Source organism: Bombus huntii, chromosome 12 (assembly GCF_024542735.1).
Source record: "Bombus huntii isolate Logan2020A chromosome 12, iyBomHunt1.1, whole genome shotgun sequence".
NCBI classification, from domain to species: Eukaryota; Metazoa; Arthropoda; class Insecta; order Hymenoptera; family Apidae; genus Bombus; species Bombus huntii.
The window spans coordinates 10,316,893-10,343,701 of NC_066249.1; the positions used below are offsets into that span (position 1 = coordinate 10,316,893).

The 26,809-nt window shown below is 35.2% G+C and overlaps 1 protein-coding gene across 7 annotated transcripts in view; it reads right to left on the bottom strand.

The window, feature by feature from the left end:
- LOC126872193 (pikachurin-like) overlaps positions 1 to 26,809 on the bottom strand; it is a 263,775-nt gene that overhangs the window by 33,832 nt on the left and 203,134 nt on the right. For all 7 annotated transcript variants that reach the window (XM_050631848.1, XM_050631847.1, XM_050631842.1 and 4 more), the window contains 2 exons: positions 21,821 to 21,965; positions 2,983 to 3,169 (listed from right to left, as the gene is read on the bottom strand). In XM_050631848.1, the coding sequence (XP_050487805.1) occupies positions 2,983 to 3,169; positions 21,821 to 21,965 (332 nt within the window). The remainder of the gene's footprint in view (positions 1 to 2,982; positions 3,170 to 21,820; positions 21,966 to 26,809) is intronic.

The window sequence follows — 26,809 nt, forward strand, 5'->3', positions numbered from 1 at the left end:
ATTGGATTTTTATCTACAAATTCAATATACAATTCAATATAGAATTCAATACTATAATTTAATATCTTAGGGGATTTAGTTAATTTCGAGACTGTGAAATTTGATTACTTCAGAATTCGTCATTTGTCACATTCATCCGTTAACGTTAAGTCAGTTAGGCTCGAGATTACACTGAGTTTCGCTATTCCAGATTACTCGTATCGGATTAGAATTAATTAAGCGTGGTTAATCAATAGATTGCTGGAACTCGAATATCGTCATATTTCCTTTTCGAGAATAAATTATGATTTATCAAAATATATTTCGTAGTTTTTGAAATTCAATTAGTACCGATATTTCATTAAGTACAGAGGAAAAACTGGAACAACGGGAAGAAGATATTTCCTGGCAAATCGGGAGATCGTATACAGGGAACGTTGGAGGATTTTCTAACTAAATTCATGTGACACCTGTTGTATGTTCGCCGACATAGGAGCTAATTCGAGCAGCCGATATCGTGCGGCTTCCTACAGCCAAACAAAACGTAGCTTCAGTACGCCTAATTATGGGCCGCATTGTTTTATCGTCGCGATTATTGTTCGCTTGGAATTACGAATCACCACAAGTTAATCCGTTAAAGTAGTTTCACATTGTAGCATTTATATCGTTATTTCGCTTGGATTTATCGATACCAGATCGTATATTTTATTCTATGTATTAAATTGATCGAACAATTTTCCTGATCTATTTCTCAAGAAGAAAGCAATCAATAGATAATATTAACCATGTAAGATTTTATAAAAAACATCGAACTATAGATATGAATTTTCTTCTGAGAAACGGAAAACATATATGGAATATTGTTTGGAAATGTAAAAAGAAATTTTTGTTCTTTTATATCAACAGAATTGATCCTAAAATTTATGTTGAGCATTTTGATGAATCGTTTCAATTAAACTAGTTATCCTTTGATTTTTAAAGTATAAATTAATCTAAAAGAAACCATAACAATTCTTCAACGATTTCGGTAATTCTTCCTTTAGCTGATACAAATTTTACAAAATTTAATTTCAAGTTTTACTTTTGAAAAAAAGCTACATTTCATACGTACCAACCAAAACGTAAATTCTTCTAAAAGGAAAGCAAGGAGAAAGGTCGTTATGATAGAAATTTCCAGTATAAAACCACCTACGAGGCAGCAATTCCCAACTGATGCTCTCAAAATGTACGAAAACAAAAGGTCGAAATGGCTCCCTTTCCCGAAGGTACAAGGAAATATTTTACCAGCAAGTACTCGCGAAACGTCCAAACGATTTGCTTTGATATCATCCAAGGAAACCTCTCTTTGATCCGTTTTCCGGTGAAGCCGCATGTTTTAGAATTCACGAAGGACCTCAACTAGTGGACAGTCGAGCACCAAAAAATGTACCGATTCTCAGGGAATTTGATCCTTTGATGCTTTCTGTATTCTGTCCGAGAATAGAGACGTGCACGACGAAGCGATAGTACGTACATCGTTCGTACAGAAATCCAGAATCGCTGTTAAAAGCTATCTTTCGAGAGATACGCTTCAAGAGATTACACGTATTTCCTTCGAACAGGTCCAATGGAGATTTGACAGTCGATAGAATGGTCTCGACCTCCGTGGTTTCAGATAAGAAAACGCAGCAACTTTAATCGACACTTCGTTCTGATCGACTGCTTTGCGTGTTAGAAGTCGTATACGCGCGCGTGGAAGGATTGGACTGTGAAAAATTGATCCTTCAGGGAGCAGATACTCGGAGAAGTTTAGTATTACGTTTTAGTAACGATTTTATGTTCTTTTTTACAGTGAAAGAGACTTTAGAGATAAACAGACTTTAAACAAATGTAAGAACTTACTACAATTAGTTTATTTAAAATGGGTTAAACAGGTGTTGGTTAAACAGGAAACGATGGTTGTTTAACGCGAACTAAATACAATAACGCACTATAATTAAGACAACTAAATAGTTAATTTGCAACTCTCGTTACCACGGTTCCAACGCTCTCTCTCACGCGGATTGCGGACAACGCAATTCCCACTCTCTGACTTCGTGATTCACACTGACTGTTAATTCGTCTTTCTCCCTTAGCATCCCTTTGTCTTTTCTCTTAGCCCCACCACGCACGTGTTCCGCAACCGCTCGTGGCCAGGATCACGCAGCATTTTCCGCGTAACTATCTGATTGAAAGGCCGACGATACACCGACGATGCGCCTGTCAGCACTTAGGTTTTCTCGCGAAATTGTTTGTAGTTTGCCCGATATCTCTTAGAGCTTTCGTCCATGATACTACACAAATTTGGTCCAAAGCTAATTTGTTAATTTTCTTATACTTTCAAAAAAGCTGAAGAAATTCTGGGATACTAATAGATGTTTCTATTGTATCATATTAATAATATTTAAATAAAATCACCAAAATTAAAGTTAACTAACTAATATTAGCTAATATTAAGTTAAATATTGGAAACTTGTACAGTGAATGGAATAAATTAGATTAAATTGTAAATCTGCTGTAGACAAATTTGGCTAAAATCCATATTTTTTAATCGTTTCAGCTTTTTAAAAGCCCTGAGAAAATTCTAGAGCATCTCTGCTACATTATACAATCGTTCATTAGCTAAAACAATTGAAACTTTTGCAGTTAATATTCGCTTCAACGAAAACCTTGATTTTAAAATTTGTCTTTCACATTTAATTACTACAGGCATCGAGCGATATTCAATTTAAAAATTCAAACTTACTACAATATCAAACATATTATACGATAGCGACATAATAAAATAAATTTTGTTTCTCTTCTTAAAATCGAGCGCGAAACATTTCTAGCTGGCTGCTCGAAAACATCCGAAAAATATTCGCCGCGAAGCTAATCTCGGACACGAATATTTGCAGATTCGAAAAGCAGGTACGTATGAAAGAACAGGTTGTTACTCGAAGAAAGTATAATAGAAGGTCCGTTTAATTAGTAAGTTGTACTCACCAACGTCGAAACCATTCGCCGCGTCTCCCTGCGGCGCGAGGGGGAAACGATAGCGGTGTTCATTGGCTTCCAGATGCCGGACGCAACCCTTAAATCCGGTCCTCACCGGAAGTCGCTCGAGGCCGGTTGTATTTCCGGGGCCGCCGACGAACAACGGCTCGCGGAACGTAATCCTCGCAAACAAGCCCTGCAATCAAATACAGAACAGCCTGGTTCACGCAGCTGTAGAAAGCCGTTGTATAATTCGCGTTCTTCCACCAGACGATTTATCCGCCACTGCCTGGTTTGTGTGTTCGTACGAGTTTCGAGTGCCGGCCCTCCCCCTTTCTCTTTTACCCCTCGTGCAATTCTACTGTCCCTTTTGGCCGATTTTCGCTGACGAAACCTTTTTTCCTGTTTGAGATTGGATAGGCGAAAGATTAAAGATTGACGAAGACTATTTTATCGGAAATTTTATTTATTGAAAAGGATTCTGGTTTAATGGTTCGAGGAGTTGTAAATGGGGGAATGCAGATATTTTTGTTAGACTACGCTGGGAGAAAGGTATCGTGTTTGGCCTTAATGTACGTATGTATGTATGTTTGTTTGTGCCCCTAACTTAATCGATTTTGACTTAATAGCTCTCAATCGATTCGCGTCCGTCAGAGTAGTCTTGTACGCTATATAGAATACTGAAAAAAAAAAAAACGAAATGGCGGCAGATACAAATTGGAAAAAGGAGTTCATGTATCTAGATCGCTAAATTCAAGAAGGGGATGTGCCCAATTTTTTTATTATAGAGTCGAAAAGGATTGAACAAATATTTTAGAAATGTTTACCCCATTTTAGAAATGTTACCCCATTACATAAAACTGAAAAAATAGAAAAGCAGGATGTATGTGTTTCACTAAAAAATATGAGATGAAAACAGATATTTTTAAGTAAAAGTTGCCGAATTTACAGATAAATAGGTTTAAAAATGTCATAATCGGACAATCGCACTGATTAAATGTTGGTAATAACTAACACTCCTGCTTGAAGTTTCGATATTGTTGCACTCGACATAATATTAATTGGTATACTTTAAAGCATCGCCAAAATGTACGAAACACCTATTGTAAATTGTATATGGTTACAATGACGATTAAACTCCGTAAATATTGTGGCTCCCGACTTTTTTAAACGTTACTTATCTGCAAATTCGGTAATTACACCGGTTATTTAAAAATATTTAAATGTGTACCTCACATTCTTCAGCAACGTACATCTAGCTTTTTCTTTTTTTTTAGTTTTCCCACTCTATTGTTCCTTTTGGGTTTACATGATCCGAAGTAGATGTTACGTTCCAATATATAATATTAAAACATAAGTTGTTTCTAAATATTTGATTTTAGTATTTAATATAATCCTATTACCTTTTGTGTATTGTGTAAAATAAGTACGACCGGATTTAATATTACCAAGAAATAACAATGTTATTTAACATTTGGTATCAACAGAATTTTGTTTAATTTTTCGTACACATATTTGACGATTTTGTCAACGAAAATGTATATTACATTCCCAGAGGTTTTAGTTTCTAGGGATCGTATATTTGTTCTGTGGCAAGGAAATTATTTCCAGGACATGTAATTACGGAGGAATTTGGTTCGTGCTCCGTGAGACACGTGTTAATATCGATGGGGAGAAGCATTCGACTTTGTGATAATTCGGCGAGTTTCGCAGTTACACTTCACACGATTAAATTCATCTTCGGTGCAGACTACATATTTCTGGTAAATCGAGCGTGTCTGATGTGGCGAACGAAATTGATTTGACACGGTTCTCGCGCACCCCAGCGTATGAAACTATTGCTCCTCATACTCGATTCTTTTAAACCTTCTGCATTTTTCTAAATGAAATATAGTTTCGCGAAGATTAAGAAATTATGTATGGAATATAAGATTTATATTTTCGCCTTTTGATAGTATATAAAATTCACTCAGTTCGTGAATATAAACAAATTAGAATCGATTTTAATTTTAAAAAACGATCGAAATTTTTCAAAAAAATTTACCTAGAACTATTAGCGCTATTTTTTGAAAAATAATTTCTTTTCCATAAAACATTCACTCTTTCGTTTCTCTTATTATAAATTTTGCTTCCTTTAATAAACAGATCTGAAAATATCATAAAAGATTAAAGATATCATAAAAATAGTATAAAAGATTTGACAAAGTATACGGATTGGACGAACAAGTCTCTTAAAACATTCTGCATAGAAAAACACTAATTTCTGAAAATATTTTCTCCAAATAGAGAATATCTTTTTTCAAACTCCTGGAATTTTCTAGCTTTAACATCTCCTCAACGTCTTCAAACCTCAAACTCTGAATACACAAACTCCCCTTATTCGGGCGTCTTAACTTACCCTTGGCACTTGAAAGTCACACAATCGACCAATTCGTATTCACAAATTTCCACATTGCGAGCTCGATTTTCGTTCAAAATGACACTCTATCACGGCGTCGCAGAAATAAGCACGTGGTTGTAACGTAGCCGTCGGAAATGACGAAAAGCTTCGGCACGGCGGTAAAACGCGACGTGAGATGCTAGGTAACAATTTACGTTGGATTATACATCCAAGATGGCCCATATTTGCCTACTCGGTGCCTGAGTATAGCTGCTGGGAATTTATTGTATTCCTAGTTCGCCTAGAACCTCTTTGTGCATCCTTATACGGGTATACTCGTGTCTCTGTGCATTAATACTCAAAAATATATGGGTACATATGTTTATATTTATACTCATTTATACTATATATACTTATTTTTAACAGGATATAAATAATTACAAAAATTACAAATAGAAGAACTTAATATCGTAGAATTAGTTGTTACTTTACAATGCAAAAATTTAAAATTCTAGAATTTTATCCTTTATCAAAATTATCATATTAAGTTGTCCGAAAAGTGTCTTTCTTTTACAGACCCGTCTTTTACAACGATGCATCTTTACATAAAATCTAATCTGTCGAATGTTGTGATCTTTATTTTGATAGAACAAAATTAATCATACGTAATTCGACAAAATAATATAAAACGAAAAATGTTGTGGATTCATTATTTCCTTATAAAACGAAAGACACTTTTTGGACGATTTAATAGAATATCAGGATGCGATAAAATTTGATTTTAATTGAAAGTTAATATGCAATAAAAAGATTGGCATCTATAAGTGTCAAGTATTGTGGAGCGGTTTTTTAAAATTTAGATTTATAGAGTTTGTTACATTCAGTTCATCTGCTTGTCAAGCTATAAATAAGACAGAAAATAGTTCTCTCAAGTTGATTCAGACTATCATGATTAATCTTGACGACAATATTTATAACTGTTTCGTACGTTGACAGATGATGTATTTAATTTTAATATACGATCTATAGCACAAGAAGACATTAAATATTGCTTTTAAATCATTAGTCTGTCGTTTATTTATATATTCTTAGTAATTATTAGACGCTGTTAATAAAAATCGACCAAAATGTCCACATATTTATGAGCGACAGTGTACTGTACATACGTGTCAAACACGGTGTATGAAAAGGGCTGAGGGTTGACTTGTACGTACGCGTGAATCCTGGCTCGCAGCCTTCGAGTTAATGCACTTACAAAAGTCTCGAAAGTTTCAGCGTGAGTTGTACGGACCAGTTTGCTCGGGAATCATCTAGTTCCAGCTCCGTCTAAAAGGTTTCTCTGTTAGTTTGAAACTCGCGACGAAGAAACTATCGACCTGCGTCGATTGGAACGAAAAATAATTTTGATCGGATTTCTTTTCGAATGAGGAAAGTTTTCTAGTTATCTTGAGGAAATCTACAAATTAGGGCGCTTGGATTTTTGCTTAATTATACTGAGGAATTAGTCTAGATGCATTCTCATTTAAATATAATGTTGAATTAATTTAAAGTGTTTTAGTGTTTTCTTTTCTTTATTTTGTTTTTTAAATATTCCTTCATCCCTATGTTTGGCTACGTTGCAGAGCTTGCAGGAAAACTATTATTTATTTTTATTTATTTATTTATACTTAGTCCATACCTTTCGGCTTTGGACGACTTTCGGTTTACATCTCTTATATAATTCCATTACATCACTTATATATCTCTTACACCAGCTCTTCTATAACTATATACAACTGCTTATACTTAACTATTGCACTTTACTTGATCTATCTCTATGTACTAACTTATAACTAACACTTATAACTAAGTGCTCTTTCAGTCTTTGGCCTTTATTTCCTTGCTGTGCTCCCTTCCTGTTACTCTTCTGCTACTCTTCTCTTCTCTTCTCTATTATCGCTTTCAATTCTGCCAGTCTTTCTCCAGTCTCATTTAGTGTTTCTACCCTGTTCCTTGCTCCTCCTGCTATCTCACATTCCTCTAATATGTGTTTCAAGTCCTCCTCTCCTTTTTTGCATAATCTGCATCCTCTTTCTCTCTCCTCTTTCCAGTGTTCCCTTGTTCTGGTTTCGTTACATCTAAATCTTGCTACCATAGTTCTGTCCTTCCATTTCATCTTCTGCAGGAAAACTATTAACTGTTCTATTATTAATTCGTAAATTAGAAATTACCAACATGTATACAGATTTTACTAGAAACTCGCCGCTTATGTATTAAAACGATACCAACAATGAATTGACCAAACTTCTGTTTTAAACAAGTTTCCATTAGTTACTGCAATTAATTCACAGGCCAAAGTATTTTACTTGTGAGCTTAAAAAGCTCGTTAATGCAAAATCAATAAGGATCAAACGATTAATTAAAAACTTTTATCTAATTAATCCATCTCCGTAATTTGCTAAAATTCACGTGGCCTGAATTTCTGTTTTCCTCTGTTTTCTGCAACGTGTCGAATTCAATTAATTATCAAATTATAAAACAAGCAGGGATAAATTTCTTAGCGTGTTAAATCTGCGCTGATTATAGTGTCATATCTCGCTGTAAAGGGTATCGTTTAGGTTAATCCTTCTTTTTACTCGGATTTTGTATCGTGTTCTGTTAGCTTCTCGTTAAACAAAAGAGACAGATCGCATTCAACGTTACGCGAGGAATATTTCGTGTAGATGAGAAGGAAAAAGAGAATCGTTTCGTAAATAATTCCGTTTCCAATTAAAATACGCGCTCAGATCGTGCTCGACGAGTGGTGGGATTGTTTCGACGTCAAACTAAACGAATCCTTGGACTTTTCTTGGAGATTGCTCGCCGTGCAATGATAACTTGTAATTGACTTTCGAGTTTTAATTTCGTCCAATTCCTGTTTTACCATGAAAACTTTTTGTTAATCAATTCCGGAACTGAACGCAACGGATCGTTTTTTCCCCATCGAAAACCAGGACTATCGTCGTTAAAAGGATAAAAGCTTCCACGACTGAATTATATTTATTTAGATATCTTGGAAATTAGTACGTCGACCTCTTAATTAACTGAAATCTTGTATTTCGACTTAGGAAAAGTGGATCGAGTAAATTGCGAGATGCGTGATGATGCGAGATGAGACTGAAGAGAAAGACTTTTGCGCGGAAAATATAAAATGATTCACGAAGCTCATTATTCGTTGAATTAAATTAAATATACAAGATTAATAACAACATAAAAGACACAGATACTTTAAAAAATGTCAAAATATGGTAAAAGGATCTAATGAAAGCGTTAAATAATACAAAAAGGATATAAAGTACATGCAATTTTCGTAGGAAGTAAAATATAAAAACCCAAAGACCAAAGTCAAAATTTCCTCCAGTTTGCCCTCCAGTTTGGATCAATCCTTTACTCCAATTTCTATAACAAGCTTTCTCCATTAAATGCGACAAAACGTAAACTAAGATCGTGACTTTCGAATTTTCTGTATTTTCAAATTTTCCGTAAAAAGATTAAAGGGCAGAATTTATGAAACAGTTTCTATTTTTTAACAATTTCCATTCGAACGCATTTTCTATATAACATATTCTAGCATCTGCACAGTTTCTCTCACATGTTCTTGTAAAACCAAAGTGTAAATCGTATCGGAAGTTTTAGTCCTAATTTTTTTTTTTTTTTAACTATTACCTACACTTGCATTAGAAACTACAGTGACTCTTAAATGACTTCATTCGTTTCATGTTTGTAAAATGAACAAAAATTTCGTAAAATAATCCAACTATTTCACTGAAAAACACACGCTTACACATATATATGTGTAATATATTTACTCTAAACGTAGAGGCCTTTTTTTCAGAAAGCTATTTAATCACATCGACTGACCAAAACTAATTGTCGATAAATGCCAAAAAAGGAAATAAATTTTTCCTGGGGTATTTAGGTACTCGCGAAGAAGGAGAAAAGAATCTTTTGATATGGTATATTTATGATATATTTTTCGATTGCTCGCGGAGGTTGCACTCCGCCATTATGAAAATACTAGGTTTCGTATCGACGTGCAACGAAAGTGAAGCGGGCCACGATTAACATCGAGTCGTGAGAAATGATATATGTATCAGCCTAAATGAGATTTTACGGCAAAGATGAAAGGATACGCTCTTTTAGAAATGCAGGTTAGCCCAATTTCCCTTTGATGTTGCCTCACCGAAAGTCCGGTCAGTCGCGCGCGGCAAGATTCATTTTCGAAACGCGTGATTCCTCTTTGCGCAGCGGTGGCCTGTTAAAAAAGGCGCACCATGCGGTAAATTCGAAATACGCTTCCCTCGTCGCTTTTATTAACTCTGACTGTTCATTGTCGGATCAAGGATTCCGTTTTTGAAATCCGACGAATATTCTGTAGGTTCTTTTCTCCTTTATACGATATGAAGCGTTTGAAATTTGAAATTTTTCAATAAGCGATTTATCTAGCCAAATATAGATCCATATTACAGTTCTATACAGTCTATACAGTGTCCATGATGCTAGTTTTAATTAGATAATATTAGAAATAACCTGTCCAGCGTAATAATCTGATATTTTGGAAACATTCAAAGCATAGTACTTGTTACGATATTTGTACGTAAAACAAATTTCTGTCTAGGTTTTGTTATTTAAATTATTTTGCGTACTGTAATTATAACCAACGTATAATTTCGTTTACTCTCAACTCCCTCACTACCTTTGATTTCTATTTTTATCACGTGCCGTACAAAATTCTTTTCATCTTGTCTACCGGCGAATCACCATCTTAGACCGATCTCCTCCTCATCCTCATCGCGCGGAATTCTTTCATTCGAGATTTCAAGCAAGGTTTCCCACGAGGGACAGCGTACAATTTATTTCTCTTTGCTCGATCCCTGTCGCTCGACCCATTTTTCACGCGAAAACTGCGAGTGTGTTCGCGAGTTGGAACCTCGCGGGGGACAGTCACGGAGTCGTTTGAAGATGGAGAATGTGGATAATCCGTCGTTTTCAAGCAAATTCGCGAGACGACGCGATACAATCCGGTTTCTCGTCGTTCGTTTCAGTTTCTTTCTGGCGAAACCGACAGGGAACTGTCGGCTATAGTTACGATGAGTCGTCAGATGTGTTTAATCTGACGCTACTTCCCAACGAAAGACTGATTTTCTACGACTCAGAAGATCTTATTGAAGGGATGTGAAAGATGGGGACAAGAAACATACTTTTTAACTAATCCCATTAATTCCACGGTGGAATACCAGATATACCAAGCCCTGTGCATTTTTCTTGTTTTTTCATGCTTTCTTTCTTTAGAGTTGCTTTCCTCGTCATTGAGGATCAAAGACGTCTCTTCTAGTTGGAATGAAGCGAAGGAATGACGTGTGTTCCGTACCGCGACTCAGTCGTTACACATTCGTCCATTTCTTCATCCACAACAATCTTTCGAGAATAGCAGTTTCTAACTTTCTAAAGATGCCATATACCTTCTCCCAGTTCTTTTCTCTGCCTACACTTTTCTTAACATATTCTCCGAGCCAGTAATAATCCCCAAGTAGCCGTTACTGCCGCGTCGAAAATTAATCTTTATTATCACTGATTCCATCTGCCCGCCATAAGGTTTAATGTTTGCCGTCGAGTTCTTTGTTTTTACGATGCATTGTTTAAGTCGAGGCACTCCTTAATTTTATTAACGGCAACAGTTAAACTTTGAGACACGCGAGATTTCAGTTTGAGGGTGATCAGTTCTCATTTTTCCTATCAGTTTTTCCAACTAATTAGCAGCAATGACCGTTGCCCTTACTTCCTCACCGAAAATTGTAATTGGTGAATCAGCTTGTTCCATGTTCTAGGTACGTCCATCTCAAGTTTTCATCTTTTCCACATGTATCACCGATACTTCACTTGCACTCAGCTTTCCGCACAAGACACGCAGTAAAACCATACTATTCCGCGTACACTTAACGTTCATCCGCACATTCAGTCTTTGAAGGTGTTCTTTGTGAAATATACAGTTATATTTAAACTTTAAAGCCCTGTGCCAGATTCTGTCTAAATATCTCTATCATCGTAATTGAGATAGGGAATTGGCTGATTCGTGGTATCTACTAATCGAGACGAGAATTTATGACTGTTGACGAGTCATATCGCAGACGCGTCTCCCCGCGAGCATAGTCGAACAGCGTGGAACGTAACAGTGAAATGGCGTTGCTTTTTCGAATTCGTCTTGCAAAAAATGTTTTTGATATCTTCAATTTGATGTCTGTATTTTGAGGGAATTCTCTTTGATACTGTTTGAGGACGATATCTTTCTTTGAGATTAGATATCGATCTCTGAAAATTAGATAGTGCCGGCAATGTGTATTTGGCTGTTTCAAAAATCATGTGAATCGTAGTTGATTTAGTGACCTTTGAAATATTTTCGACAAATGCCAAATTACGAGAACGAATAACGTGAAACATGAAAATAAAGTGCACTTTATTGAATTTCAACTGTGCTACTTTTATTCGTTGCTATATGTTTCAAGTATAAAACGGATTTATCACCGAATAAATCGAAATGGATAAAATAGACATAGCGCAACGAACGAGACCAACGAAAGAGGTAGCAATTGAATAAACGTTTATGAATTGATAAAAAAATAACAAAGATCAACGTCACAATTGAACGAAAGGAAATATATTTTTCCGGCACGTGACAAATGAAATATTAAATTACTGTTGTGATATCAAATATTTAATCGCGATCACGTGGAAACCACTCATCTAACGGACTTTTTTACAAGCTTGTCCCGTTTTGCTTCCTTTCGTGCCACGTCGTCATTGTCTAGTCAGGAAAAAGAAAGAAAAAAGGAAGAGGGAGGACAAATTAAAGTAGCTGCGACGAGTACTAGTTATTCCGCGACCTGTTACAAAGTAGAGAAAATTAGATACCCAAGAAACGTGTTTTGTGTTTCAAGCAGATTACGCTTATATTATTCAGTCAACGGCGAAAAATGAAGGTATCATTCGAGTCTCGAGCTTCGCCAGTGGAATGCTGGACAATATAATTATCGGGAGAGCTACTTCCATCGTTTTGTCAATTACTTTATTATAAAATAGCTTAATACGTATTAAAATGAACAACGGATCAATGTTGAATTTCAGTGAATTTTAAGCATAGATAATAATTTAATCTTCGATTTAATCGTTTTAATTAATAAAAATCGTTAAATCGTTAAAACTGAGGTGAATAGGTCGTGATAGGTACTGAAGGTACACTCGAATATGTTCAACAACCAATAACGTTTATTAGACTCTATCAATTAACAACAATTAACGATTAACAACGGTTGACGCTTAACGACGATTAATAACAGTAACGATTAACCGAACTCTCAAGAGTAGACGACTCGTTTCTCTTCACCATTCGCACTTCGCGGCTCGGGGCAGAATGAATCTTTTTGATTCAAACCCGAACAGATTCTTTCCTTTGTTGCCTCTCGATATCCCCACCACGCGCGTGTTTATTAGAAGATTGCGACAGTTGCCGCGTATGCATTCTACCGAATATTCGACGAAAAAATCGTAGCGATATCGATGGTACGGCCTGTCGGCCTTACGCTTTGAAGGTATAGCGCTTTGTGCCGCGAAGCTGTTGGAAATTTCCGTGGTCGAGTGCCGCCACAAAACATTAGTAGAATTTTCGAAAAAGTTACAGCGGCTATAAGTAATTGCAATACGTAATTCTGAAAAAAGTTACATTAATTAACTATAAGCAATTACAATATACGATTCTCAAAAAAATTATAGTATTTGTAAAAGAACAGATAACTTGTCGTTGGTATGAAAAATAATAATTAAAAAGTTTGAGCGTTATAAAAGTAGACCAGAAAATTACCAGCAATAATCAGCAAACGACTTTAATTCCAACAATTCCAACATTCTTTTGCAATGATCAAAATGTATTAAATCCGTAAAGCCGTATTTTAATTAATCCTGGAAGAGGCAAACTGGGTGGTTGATTCATGAATTTCACAAAGACCCAACTATTTATCAAAAATTCTCTTGCGATGTGAATTCCCGGCATTTTCATGAATGAACCGCAAACCAGTGCCAAAGGATACGTGCTAAACTACTCGAAGCAAAAGGCGAAAAGGTAAAAGGAGAGACTCGTCAATCTCGTGTGGCAATGTCTGTGTTGTTGCTCCTTTGTTTTGAGACACGCGACGATTTTGTTGCGACTCGTCGAAAAAGAATAGGACGAAACAGTAAGTCAAGAAGGGCCATGCGGAAGGTGAGAAAAAAAGCAAATGTAGAGACGAAAAAAGAACATGCGGAATGGTCAGAGGTTGGCTCCTCTAATTACGATGCTGTCGTTAGGATACCGGTGCTTAATGGCACTTCGGAATAAAGTGAGCTCGGTTCGCGGACCCATTTGCCAGCGATGTCCGCTGATTTTAAAGGTAATTAAATTCACCTCCAGGGAAAATAGACGGTCCGTCTTCGTATCGCGGGGCCAATCCTTGAGACCGCGCATCGATTACCGTTTTTCTCGACCCCAAATAAAATTTTTGCGAAAACATTGGGTTGGAACGTTCGTAAATTTCATACCTTTGTTTCCTTATTTTTATTTTGGATTAAAGGTTGATAATGATTAATCGCCTTTTTAAGTTAAGAATAGTTTTTAAGGTTGATGGAATAGAAACGTAAAAGAATTCTGATTCTTTATCGTTTTAGTCTCGTGGAAAATAATTAACGTTCATAAAATTTAAAGTTTTAAAATTATTTGCCTTGACATACCCTTTTTGTTAATTTTTTTTTATCGTGAAAACATTTTAATATCGCGCATGTGTAAATACAGAGTTGCTTAAAATAATTCATTTTTACTACTGTGCATCGCTACTGCGATACGAATTTTTGTTGTTCTGTCTGACTATTCAGTGGCCTATTCTACTTCATCGATAACAGTTCAATACTTCATTTTTCTTTCGTTTATACCACATATGTACACGACGAATATACTTAATTTGTTTATTATAAACACATATTAACGAATTTGTTTAGGAGGTTAGTTTTACATACATATTATCCCATCTAATGAATCGATAATATACATAATCTTTCCTACCCGGTTGATTACACACGTAACTTGTTCTACTATTCTAATCTTGCGTGGGATATGTTCAAGCAATCTAATCATATGCTCAACCTGTCCTTCACGTCTGTTATATAAAGCTCTGTTCTACTCGCTTGATCGTATCCGCACCTATTTTACTAGTTCGATCGCGTGCGAATTCTTATTCTACTTATTCGACCATGTATCTACTACGCTTGACTTATCAAGAGTTTTAACAGTTTACATAACAATCGCGAATTAATGCAAATTTCATATAAGGAATCAGATAATTTATAAAACGATAAACGTAGAAAATATAATATTGGTAATTTTTTGAAGTAATATTACTTTGTACTTTGGATTTCTGGGACAAAATAGAAAGATTCCGAATAAAAGCAGCATCGATACAAAAATAAAAATCACACGATCTCCAACTGCACAGCGTACATAACGTTATGTAGATAAAATATATAAATAGTATAATTAGAAATTATTGCGTCATTCGCTTTATTCCTTATTCACATTTTCATTTCTTTCGATCACTATAAGATACTATAAAAGGTAAGAAATTTAATACAATGAAGGACTTCAAAGCAGTAAGAGAATACTTTGCGTCAAGATCTTAACAATATTTCAAGAGAGAAGTTAAAAAATTGCCGAAAAGTTGAAATATAGAAGAAAAGATAGTTAATATACCATTCATTTATAAATAAAATATTCGTATTTCAAAATCATTTAACATTATAAAGTTACATACGTATATGTATAGTGACTACCATACCTGTCACAACAACCTTTGTAAGTGGATAATTTTTTTAAAATTGGGTCAAACGAATTGCGTTTCTTTTAGAACTTAAAAGGATTAGTTTACTAGATGACGTATAAAAAAGTGGCAAAGAACAAAGTAAAGATATTTTTCAACCCTTTTACCTGGCCTTGCAATGGAGATTTAAATGATACATTTTGAACATTTATATGAGTTTTGTACACGCTAAAAATTTCATCGAAATCAGTTAACGTTGCTACGAGCTGTAAACGGTTAAAAACGGCGAAAATCACGGCTTTCGCGACTTTCGGTATAAAATCTACACCTTTCGATGGCTGTCGCTTGTTTCCGCATCGACTGATTTCGATAAAATTTTCAGCATATATATAACTAACATAAATGTTTACAACGCGTCGTTTACATTTTCGTTACAAGCTCAGATAAGGAAGTTGAAAAATAGCTTTACGACATTTGCTCTTCTCCTCCCGAATTTTTTTACTACGTCATCTAGTAAACTAATCCTCCAAACTTCTAAAAAAAAAACACCCATCATTTGGTCCGATTTTAAACTACTTATTCAGTACCAAAGGCCATTGCAATAGATTTGGAAAGCACTGTATGAACACAATACTATTGGAATTAATAATAATAGCGCGGCGAGAAAGGTAAAAAAATAGACAATGATATTTTTTGACTTGCAATGAACTTCTTTAAAAAACGACAGTGTTCTTCGCGGGGATAAAGCACAATTATCAGTTGATAAGAGGCCCTCCATCGTCGCGCGGGGAGAGCCGTGATTTCTTGCTCGTTGATTTAAGATTTCTTTTCGCCCCGGTGAGCCGCGATGGTCGACAATATTCTTCGATTGTTTCGCGGAACTTGGCCGTAGACGAACTTGGCTGTGTTTTTAAAGGAGCACTCGAAACCACTCTTCCCCTGGCCGAGAAAAGTAGCGGGTCTTTCTCTTCCCGCGAACGCGGCGTACTAACTTATTACGAAACAATTTGCAAGTCTTATGAGAATGGTTGAGAGGGAAAGCTAGAACGAGGGGGAAAAAGAAGAACGACCGAGACCAGAGAGGAAAGAAAAAGAGACACCGAGGGACGGAGGCTTAGAAAGTAGGTAGCTTTTAAAGACTTTTAATTCGAGAGCGAAATGCCGGCTAGCTCCATCGTGTAATTTAAAGAAAATGCTGCTGCGAGATGTAGTAAAACGCTGTTTTCTAGTTATTTAAATGTTTTGAAAGAAAAATAAGTATATAATAATAATAATTATAGAGAAAATATAAATAATAATAATAAATTTGATAGATAGTCTAACGATTAGAAATAATAAGCATTAAAATGCATCTCGCAGGATGTTTGAAAAAGTTGAAGTCAAACTTCAAAAATATATAACAATTGAAAGAAAAAAAAATGTCTTAATAAATGTCAAATATCATTAGACGTTTCCAACCATGAGCTTAAAACGAAGTGAATTTACATATATTGTTAAGAATTATTTTCTTGCCTTGATGGATACTTTATGCTCCAGCTCTGATTTTTTTTTAACACTCTTAAAGAAGAGGAAATCCATAATTTTAAGAAATTATTAGCTTTTCACATCGTTTAAACGAAAATTCTAAACATCAGAGGATGATCAAAGTTTCATTTTCACTAACTATTGTTAACCCTGTATTCCAATCCCCAATTAAATGTTACTGGATCATAAATGAGCACAATAGTCGAGTTTGGTCTACGTTAGCGCGCTAAATTAACAACGTCCTTTAATATGTAAATTATAGAGTATTAAATAAAGTTAATTGTAATTTATTAAATTTATTAAATAAAATTCACGAGTCTAGTCCAAAATGACCAACTATTATACACGTACATAATAAAATTTAATTCATCTGTAGCGAGAAACTATGGTATTTATAACGCCGAAATACCGAACTACCGAAATCTTAGATTTTATTGACGAAAACGCAGCTTCCGTTGCTGCTATACTACAAAAGGATTATAACAATTTTCATAAAAACCATGCACACACGAGAAACATCGTACACCGTCCCAGTTTCATTATACCGGCGTACGCGAATTAGGGTAAAATTAGCCTTCTCTTAGAGCAGGGTGAACGAGGAAATCGATAAACGCCGATGATACGCGACATCGCGGTTGAATTTCCTTAATCGAGCAAACTATGGGCAAGTTTCACAGGTAACGCTGCATTTTACTGATTACACAGTGTGGCGTAGTCCGTTTCATAGGCGTGGTTCGATTATTCATCGTTCACAAGACCGGCCATTTGTCTTTATATGTCCGATCGTGGGCCATAAACACGAAGGGGAGTTGAAAATACATCAAACCTTTTCACGTGAACGTATTATGTTGCACGATACGCGATCTGCAGAGATTTCGTGCCGTGTAAGATGATAATTTCGCGTTATAGTACATGGATGAAAAATAGAGAAAAATAACAGACATTAGTCTGGTTTCGTTACTGACCAACGGAATTATTTTTCAGGAGTTGAATGTTATAATGTTACCTTAATTTGCGTAAGTCTTTTCTTCTCTGTTATTTTTCTAGATTGTATATCCGTTTCCACGTGCTGTATAATTATCACGAATTTGCAATGTTAATTCGCATCAACCATCATCAGATTCTCTAATTACATCGTATCCATGTTGTTTCTACGACTTAATTGCACACGTGCGTATATACACGTTATCTACTATGCCAGACTGCAATCAAATTCAGATAGAATATTTCTGCTCTAAGACGGGTGGATATCGCTCTGAGAAGAGAAACTTGAAGAGAAACATTCTAACGTTTTGACAGAGAGACTCATTATTAACCTATGAGAGTGATATATTTCAACCTGATGTGTTGTAATGTCCACGTGATACGTATAATTCATCAAACAATAAAATTGCTTAAGTACCTTATACTTGTTAATATTTATGTACCCTTGCTATAATATTAAAATATCAAATTATATTATCAATTATTTATTATCTATATTATCAAAACTTTGACAGATGTGACTTTGTATAATTTATATGCATGATAATAATTCTTATATCCTAATTTATCTCAAGAGAAATGCCAAGTTTCACAGAACTTATAAAACGGTCCATTAATTAAAAACCATCGACTAATTACTCTGTCTATACTGTATAGTTTTACTCTTTGCTCTGACGCATCGTGTGATATTAAAACAGCTCGAAAATCCGGGGACAGAGGGACTGGTTTCTTCATAATTCCTGGAATTGTCGAAGCGTTAAACGCGGTCATTAATTGGCAGCCGATCAAACAGCTCGGGACACTCGCGAAAGAGATGAATTCTCATACGAGTATCAGGCGAAAGTCTGTGGGCTCGACTCGTTTTCACGCTCCATTTGGCCGCGTAATTTGCGGGCTGTCGTTTTCAAACGAGTCGAAAGTAATATTCCAACTCTGTGTCGACCCTGTTCCGACGCAAACACCGGAAAATCTTTGACGTGCCGTCCCTGTGAATGTCTTTCGCACGCCGTAGCACAGTCTTTTCTCTTTTTTTCCGCCTCTCTAACAAACGCATACACGGCACCGTCCATTATTCGGCTACAGTGCCCCGTTTTAATCATGCTCCGGCACTTACTCGTCTCGGTTTTATTTTACGAGTTCTCCTGACTGCACCGGGGTCAACGTATACTTTTGTCCCTCTCTACCCTCTTTTCATTCGGTTTTTTCTTTCGCTTTTCTTTTACTATGTCCTGTTTCTTCGTCTGTCTGCTTCTATCCGTCCTTTTCGTTTCTTCTTTCAAGGTTCTTTTTGTTTCTTCTCTTCTTGTATTCTACAAATGAGACACAACGACGATGCTGGTCTTTTATCCACGGAGAAAAGTCTAACGTAAGTCAATTTCACTGCCGACGCGATCAACTATTTTTGTCTACTCCATTCCGTTGATTCTTTGATCTCATCTCGATGGCTTTTGCATCGCTGCAAAGAATACTTTGTTTCGGTGATCGCACGTGTCGAGATATATGCGGTTTTCTTGTCAGTATTAGGGGGGTTGTAATTAGCTTACTTTTTCTGGATCGATCTGCAGTTATTTGAGCCCTTTTGGAGGATTACCGAGAACTGTTGTGTCTCCTTTGTAGATCACTGCTGACCTAGTTCTTTTCTTCGTCAGTCGCCTGCCTTTTGAGATACCTTCGCCACCAATCGAACGTTTGTAGTCTTATTTGAATATCGTATATTTTATTTCCAATATGTATTTGTCCCCCTGGCCATTCTGTATGTGAATATCGTTGAATAATTTGAAATTGTTTTCGTACTTTTTTTTTAAATCAGAATTATATATAGAGATATCATGAAGAAACATTACGAAATATTAATTTCACGGAAACTGAGGTTTCGAAATCGAGAAGCAATTTATCAATTCGTCGAACAAATTGTCGTAGCAATTACTAGTCGATCAGCTATCGAAACGAGACAAGGATATACAGAGTCATCGAAAAAAATCTCCCTTCGCTCGGCAATTTTTATATTCTCCTTATAATTCTAAACTAATCAATACCTGTTCCCTCAAAATACGGCACAGGCTTTCCAATTGAATAAAAAATGCACGAACGAAAATAAGTCTAAAATAAGGTGCTAATTAAGATAATAAAATTTTCCTCCAATTCATCCGCATACTATTCTCAGTTTTTCTATTATTTTTATACTTTCCAAGCAAACAAAGCAGTCCCCTCAAAACATGGAGCATATATCTGCCCATTAAGTTAAAGAAAAGAAGAAATAAAAATAAATATACCGCGATAAACCATAAAACAAGAAAGTAAAGTATTATGTAAAGCGGAAAGAAAAATTAACACGGTTATAACATTCTTCGAATTTGTTTCCATGATTTTATCAAATTCGATATTATTCTCATATTTTCGCCAATCGATAATAACCTTCAAAACACAGACCATCGTAATACAGAATTAAATTAGGAAACGAAGAAACGAGTATAAGGCAAACGATCAAGAAAATACAGAATTGAAGTATTTTAAGAGTTAAGGTACTGAGGTGTAAGTGTTGTCCGTAATGATTGTGTAGATCTGGCTGTAGATGTCGCTGATTGGGTACAGCTATTTTTCTTCTAATTTAGATGCGTGGAAGAAAAATCGGACTCCGGTCGCCGGGATTCGAGAACCCGGGTCCCGAACGATCGTAGCCTAAGGCGCTAACCACTGCGCTGCCGTCGTCCAACACTAGTTAGTGTCGAGTGGTGGGATATCTGCTGTTGAGTGCCGCCGCAGTACAATAATATAAAATTCTCGTTGAGTCAAACTGGAGGAATAATCGAAAATTGCATGGTGGTCGTTAGACGGACAATTTCCTTGGAAAATAACATTTTCGTCGGGAAACCTGTACCGTGGATGGAATTGCATGCAGGTGAATAACGATGACGTCGGCGTGCACTGAGGCAAGAATACATGGTGAGTCGTGAAAAGATTTGCTCGCCTCTCTACCAAAGACGTCAGCCAGTCCGGGATTTTAAAGGGAAACGTCTAAGCGAGTGCCGCCTTTTAACTGGCGGAAAATTACGCCGAGGAAAACGGATTTATATACGAGATGTCGTTGTGCAACAATCCGGCACATCTCGGTTATATCTGTCAATGGAAATTTGTCGCGAGATCCTTGCTCTACGATCGATCGTGAATTTTTATTGAAACGGGAAATGCCGATCTACATTACGCTTCCTTTTAGTCTGTAATTGTAATCTCATTAGGGATAGCTTGTTAAAGTTTACTTATCTTATAACTTTTATCTTCTGAGATTTCGAAGTTTAGTTTTCGAGATTTAATCAATAAACTATAATAGATTTCGTCAGTAAATAAATCTTTAATTAGTGATCTTTGAAATTTGAAATGTTACATAAAGTTGCTTCATGTGATAATATACTATAATTTAAAATATATCGTTTGCAGAATTTTACTTATAGATTTCTTGAGATTTTGAAGTGTAATTAAAATATAAAGATATATAAAGATATACAATAGATTCATGAAATCTGTTCAATGAATAAATTTGCAACGAGTAATCTTTAGAACTTGAATTATATTCGTAATGTTATATTCGTAAAATAAGTATAGTCCAAATGTTACTTATGAAGCTGCTTTCTGCGATGTTACAATTTATCAAATTTAGCATTATATCATTTTCAAAATAACATTTGATAATTTTTCGGATAATTAAAAAAATTGTCTTAAAAAATTATTTTTCGGAAAGTAATTTTCACTCTATATAATCACATGAAACGATTCATACTGTTTTCATCAATTCTTTTTCGTTTCAGCGCTACTTCAGCTAATCCTCTAACAATTATCCTTCTTCTGAAATCATCCTCGAAACGTCGAGTTTCCAAGAGTCATTGGCGCATTTGCATACTCGTGAGGCTATTCATCGTGTCTTTTGGAAGTGATCATCAATTTCAATTCTGGTTTCTATAAATGCTGACAATCCTAATTCCAATACGAGATCGCGATTAAGTATTTGCGTGTCACGTCGACAAATTTCTCCCCGTATAATCGACAATCGATCGTTCCATTTTTAACCAACACGTAACGCCTCGTTGAAGACCATTGAACTTATTCTTACCTTCGATCTTCCCTCGACACGTTTCTCTTGATTCAACTGAATCCAGGCGTCCCATCGATGTCTGTAGACGGTCAGGGTGTTCCATTCGTTCAGCCTCACTGTTTGCGTGCTTCTAACTGTGCCGACTCCGCTCCCACAATCGAACCTTCGAATAAATATCAATATCTCGTTACTTTTGCTTATTGCAATGAAATAATAAATTTCCGTGAAATTTATGCGTAAACCTTATTTGAGTAAGAATATTTGATTCAATAAATGTCTCGTAAAATATCAGCTTATTTTTCTGATATTTATGTAATAGATTTTTCCCTGATTCATGCATAATATGTACTTTGTTTTAATGTTAAAAGTCTCGTAGAATTGCATCTTATTTTTTTTTTGGTATCTGTGTCGTAAATTTTTCTGCAATATTTGCATAATAATTTGATTTCAGCATATTTTCCCGGCATTTGTATCATAATTTCTTGTATGATTTATATATAATTATATAATGTAGATTGGGAGAAAAGTTAAAACTCGAGATCGTGAGATTATGTATGACATTTTAGCACATTTTATACATTTTACACATTTGTGTAATCTTTAGTACAGAATATTAAATTTTGTGACAGAATATTAAGCTTTCCGATCGTAAGTGTTTTATAGGTTTGGAATTAAAGACGAACAAAGCATTTATTCCCTTTTGAACATGGATAGGACGATATATTTTTAATATACAGTCATGAAATAGTAAGAATTTTATTCGATTGTCAAAAAGATTGCAATTCTTATCCGATTATTGCCTTCGATTTTTCTTCTGTTTCAACGTTTCACTTCAATTTTTCCAATTACGTATCCCTCATTGTTCGAGTAATGCCATTTATCTACCAGCAGGAAGTGTGGTTTCCCGCGAAACAGAGAAACGTATGAAGTCGGTCCAGTATCTCAAACACGGATCTGTAAGGTTTCATTGGCGCAAGAATCGTTCGTAGACTGTTAGAAAAACTTATTTCCGGTATAATGAATCGCGTGGTACGTGAATCTGAAACATGTTTCTCTATCGTGAAAAATAGTCTTTCGAGCGCTTTGAACTTTTTCAGTCGAAGCATCGGATAATTAAAGATGAAATTAAAGTGAATTTCATATAATTTATGAAAATATACAGTTTCGAACACTTTGATAGATTCTTAATACACATCTGGAGATCTTTTAAACATGCAAGGTATTGATTTCTATAATGCAAGTTTGTATCCTCACCTATAAGACGATTAAATACCACGAATGAATACAAAAAATAAAATATTTGTGGCTATGAATAGGAAGCTGAATTTTACAAAAGTTTATATTATACAAAATATTTCTGTACTTCCAACAGATTCGAACGTTAAAATACATTTCTATACATACTCATAATAAATCGAGACATTTAGAAATCCATTTATGCACTTGGAATCGCACCATCACGCAATTACTATTTTTATCGTTTGAAAAACTTTTCCCAATTCAAAACGGAACACGGAACAATATTTAAAAATTATTGAGCGATTTCCGATTGCCATAATCGATCGATCATTTTCAATTTGAACGTTTCAATGTATAAACTAGCTAATCCCACGTTTCAATGTATAAACTAGCTAATCCCACGTTTCAATCTCGCGATATTCTTAAACAACGATCTGCTGAGTCGATAATACAGAATTTACGCGCGCGTCGACGCGAGAATGAAAAAGCATTATATCTATTAACTATTCCATAACAGGGACGTCAATCAGAGGTTGGAAGCACGAGATTAATAGTCATGACGAGCAAGCCTTCGCGCGAGGCGAGTTCTCACCAATATCCTCGAAATTTTTGCCGATGAGAAGAGAGGAAGAATTTGTTGAAACGAAACGATGCGATCCGACGCTGCAATTACTCGTTTGCGGCGTACGGTGCAACGCATCGATTGTATATGGTAGATAGAATGCCGTATGTCCGTCATTGTCTTCACCGATTCTTTCGCTCCTTCCGGTACGACGATATTGTCCGATGTCATGGAAACGGTCCAAGAATATTAACGCCGCGACCAGAAATTGAATGTTAAACCGATTACGATGCTAACTATACCCGAAACGATTTCTTGAATTGTTAGGATTTTATTATACTTCTCTGGTTGAATGCGTATAGTGGGGTGGAACGAAATATTTGATATTATTTCTTTAATTAGAGATAGTTCTAACAGTCTTCTATTGTACTATACGAAAGAAATAAAAAGAAAGATACGTGAAAAATTTATGATGTAATGAAAACAAGACGTATACCGGATAAAAAATTATTTAAATTCTAAAAAGAATGCACCGTAATAAATCTATAAAATTTCTATGCAGAAATTACGAATTGGTCATTTTCATCAGTATAGTAATTTTGCTATTAATCCTGAAATGCTACAGTAAAATGTTATTCATTCTTCAATTATTTTATTTTAATTGTTTTGAAAAAGCAATCTGTGAGAGATTTCGTTATATTTTTGGTAACTTTCCAGTAGAAAGCAGGAATAGGTGTGTATTAGTTTGAAGTGGTTGTTATGTTCACAAAGTCGTGTTACGTTCAACCATCTAAACTGTATTTTCACAGTTGCGACATTCACATATTCGCGTGATTTAAATTTTCCCCGGTATAGCGTTAATGGAGTTCCGTAAAGCGTAGAATTAGAGGGGTCACCATTGTACTTGTTAGGGTATACTTCCAGGGTTTAGTTTTGCCTTCGAGGCAAAATGTTTACGAACTATTCGAATAATTGGTAATTTGGTCGTAAATGTCTCCTCGTGGTATGAATTTTAATTAAACGTTTTTCCATAGGAATGATATTGTAAAGAGAATGTATGCATATTCTAATAGATAAAAAACTTTGGATAGCATTTTAAGCACACGATCATGTTCGTTATTAATCTATTAGTTTTTTTATTTAACTTTAATTGTAATTCCTGACTATTAATACGATAACTTGGATTATTTCGAACATTATAAAAATCTTTAATAATCATGAATTAGGTTGAGCTTCATAATTATGACTCCGACAATTAACTTAAGTTTATAATGTCAGTAATTATCTTAAGTTCAGATCTAAATTTTGTAATAGAGTACTTTGTAATATACATTATTACTATATATATATATATTATTATTATTATTATTATTATAGTAGACGTATCTCCATATCATAGCAATTAAGATTAAAAGTGTCTCATACTTTTAACTTTTAACCTCATTTACATTCGAACGATCCGAGAATAATTAATAATCACGTCTGAAATAATTATGCATAACAAATTATCTGTCTCTATTAATCTATCGTTGCAATAATAATTATTTAATACTTCAGTTTATTTTTCGAAACGATTCTGCACGAGAACAACGAAGGACAGAAAGGAGCGTGCTTAGTCACGGTGGCAAGGGGTTGAGTTCTAAGTTGTGGTAATTATCACTGTCGGAGGGTAAACGACATGGTAATGAGAAATTTTAACGAGTTACGCTGACTGCACGTCGAAGCACGTAATTAATAACACGCTGCTTACCGCACGCGTCCGCTACTTGTAAGTTTTAAGGCTGACCACAAGTACCTCGTCAATTTTGATTCTAATCTAACGAGAATAAGGCCTATATCGTTTTATGGATATAACAATTCCCTATATTTCTGATAGTTATACCGATCAACTTCATAAATTGAAAAATAAACAGCATAATAGTGACACAGTCTTTAAAATGTATCTTGGAATTTATAATTAATTATATCATCTTTTCGAGATGAACATTAACTATTAATATCGTACATTCTCATTTGGTAGTCAATAAATTTTATCTTATTTATTGAATAGCATTTTCTAAATTTGCATTTCCACTTGTGAGAAACAGATAATAAGAATGGGAAAAGGAAAAAGACGAAGAGTCATTAGTAAAAAAAATATTAAACTCTCTATTATACTTAATTTCGTATTACGATAAAAATTAATCAAATAATGAAAATAATTTGTGATGCCTAACATTGTAAACATTTTGCACACACAATTTTTAAAATACGAATAGAAGCATCGCGTATAGAGTTTATTTTTATTATTTTTATTTACGAATTCTTACTCGTAACGACCTATACCGGAAGCTTAGCACAACAGAATTTCTTCCCTTGCAATAAACATATATCTCAAAGTTTTTTATTTTTTACGCACCATACAAAGTGGCATTTAAAAAATATATTCGTGACAACGGGTCGTTGTTGTTGCTATTACGAATACGTGGTCCGAAATGGTTTAAATTAAATAGCGACGCAAGCTACACTATGCATTCTGCATTCGTAGCGATCGTGAGAAAAGCCGATTAGCGAGCCAGAGGATACTCGAAGCCGAAACGAAAAGGCGGAAATTCAATTCCGGCCATTGTTGCGAGATAATATCCGGGAGAATCTAGTGTCCCTTAAAGTACGAAGATAAAAGCAGAAACAGTGGAGGAAATGGCGATTTTTATCGTTCGAAAAGTCGTGCACGTTGGCCTTGTTGGCAGTTTCCAAAAATGTGTGCGAAATAATTAAAAATTCCTCCGGTGGCGAAGATCGCAAGGGGTCGTGACCCTGACCTTGTTCGAGTGAATGCTTCCTCGCGATATGGTGACCCCGGTATGCAAGATGCACTTGACATTTTCGCGACGCTCGCGTCATTGCACAGAAGTCACGTACTTGTGGCTACATGCCTCGCATGAGCGGTGAATCACGATTGCTGACGTAGTAATTAATTTATGATCGATTAAGTATTTTTGGAATTTCGTAGATATTATTGTAATTTTGGTTAGGAGTTCGATAACTTTGACAAAGAGTAAGGAGTTAAGATAATTTTCTTACATTTCTCATTTTTCTATTTTTCATACTAGTGGTGATACTAGATAAATAAATGTGTTCTTTATTTCTGCATAACAGCCAAGAAATTTGGTACACGTATGGTATTATTTTATTTTTTTTATATTGTTATATTTATAGCTTTTTCT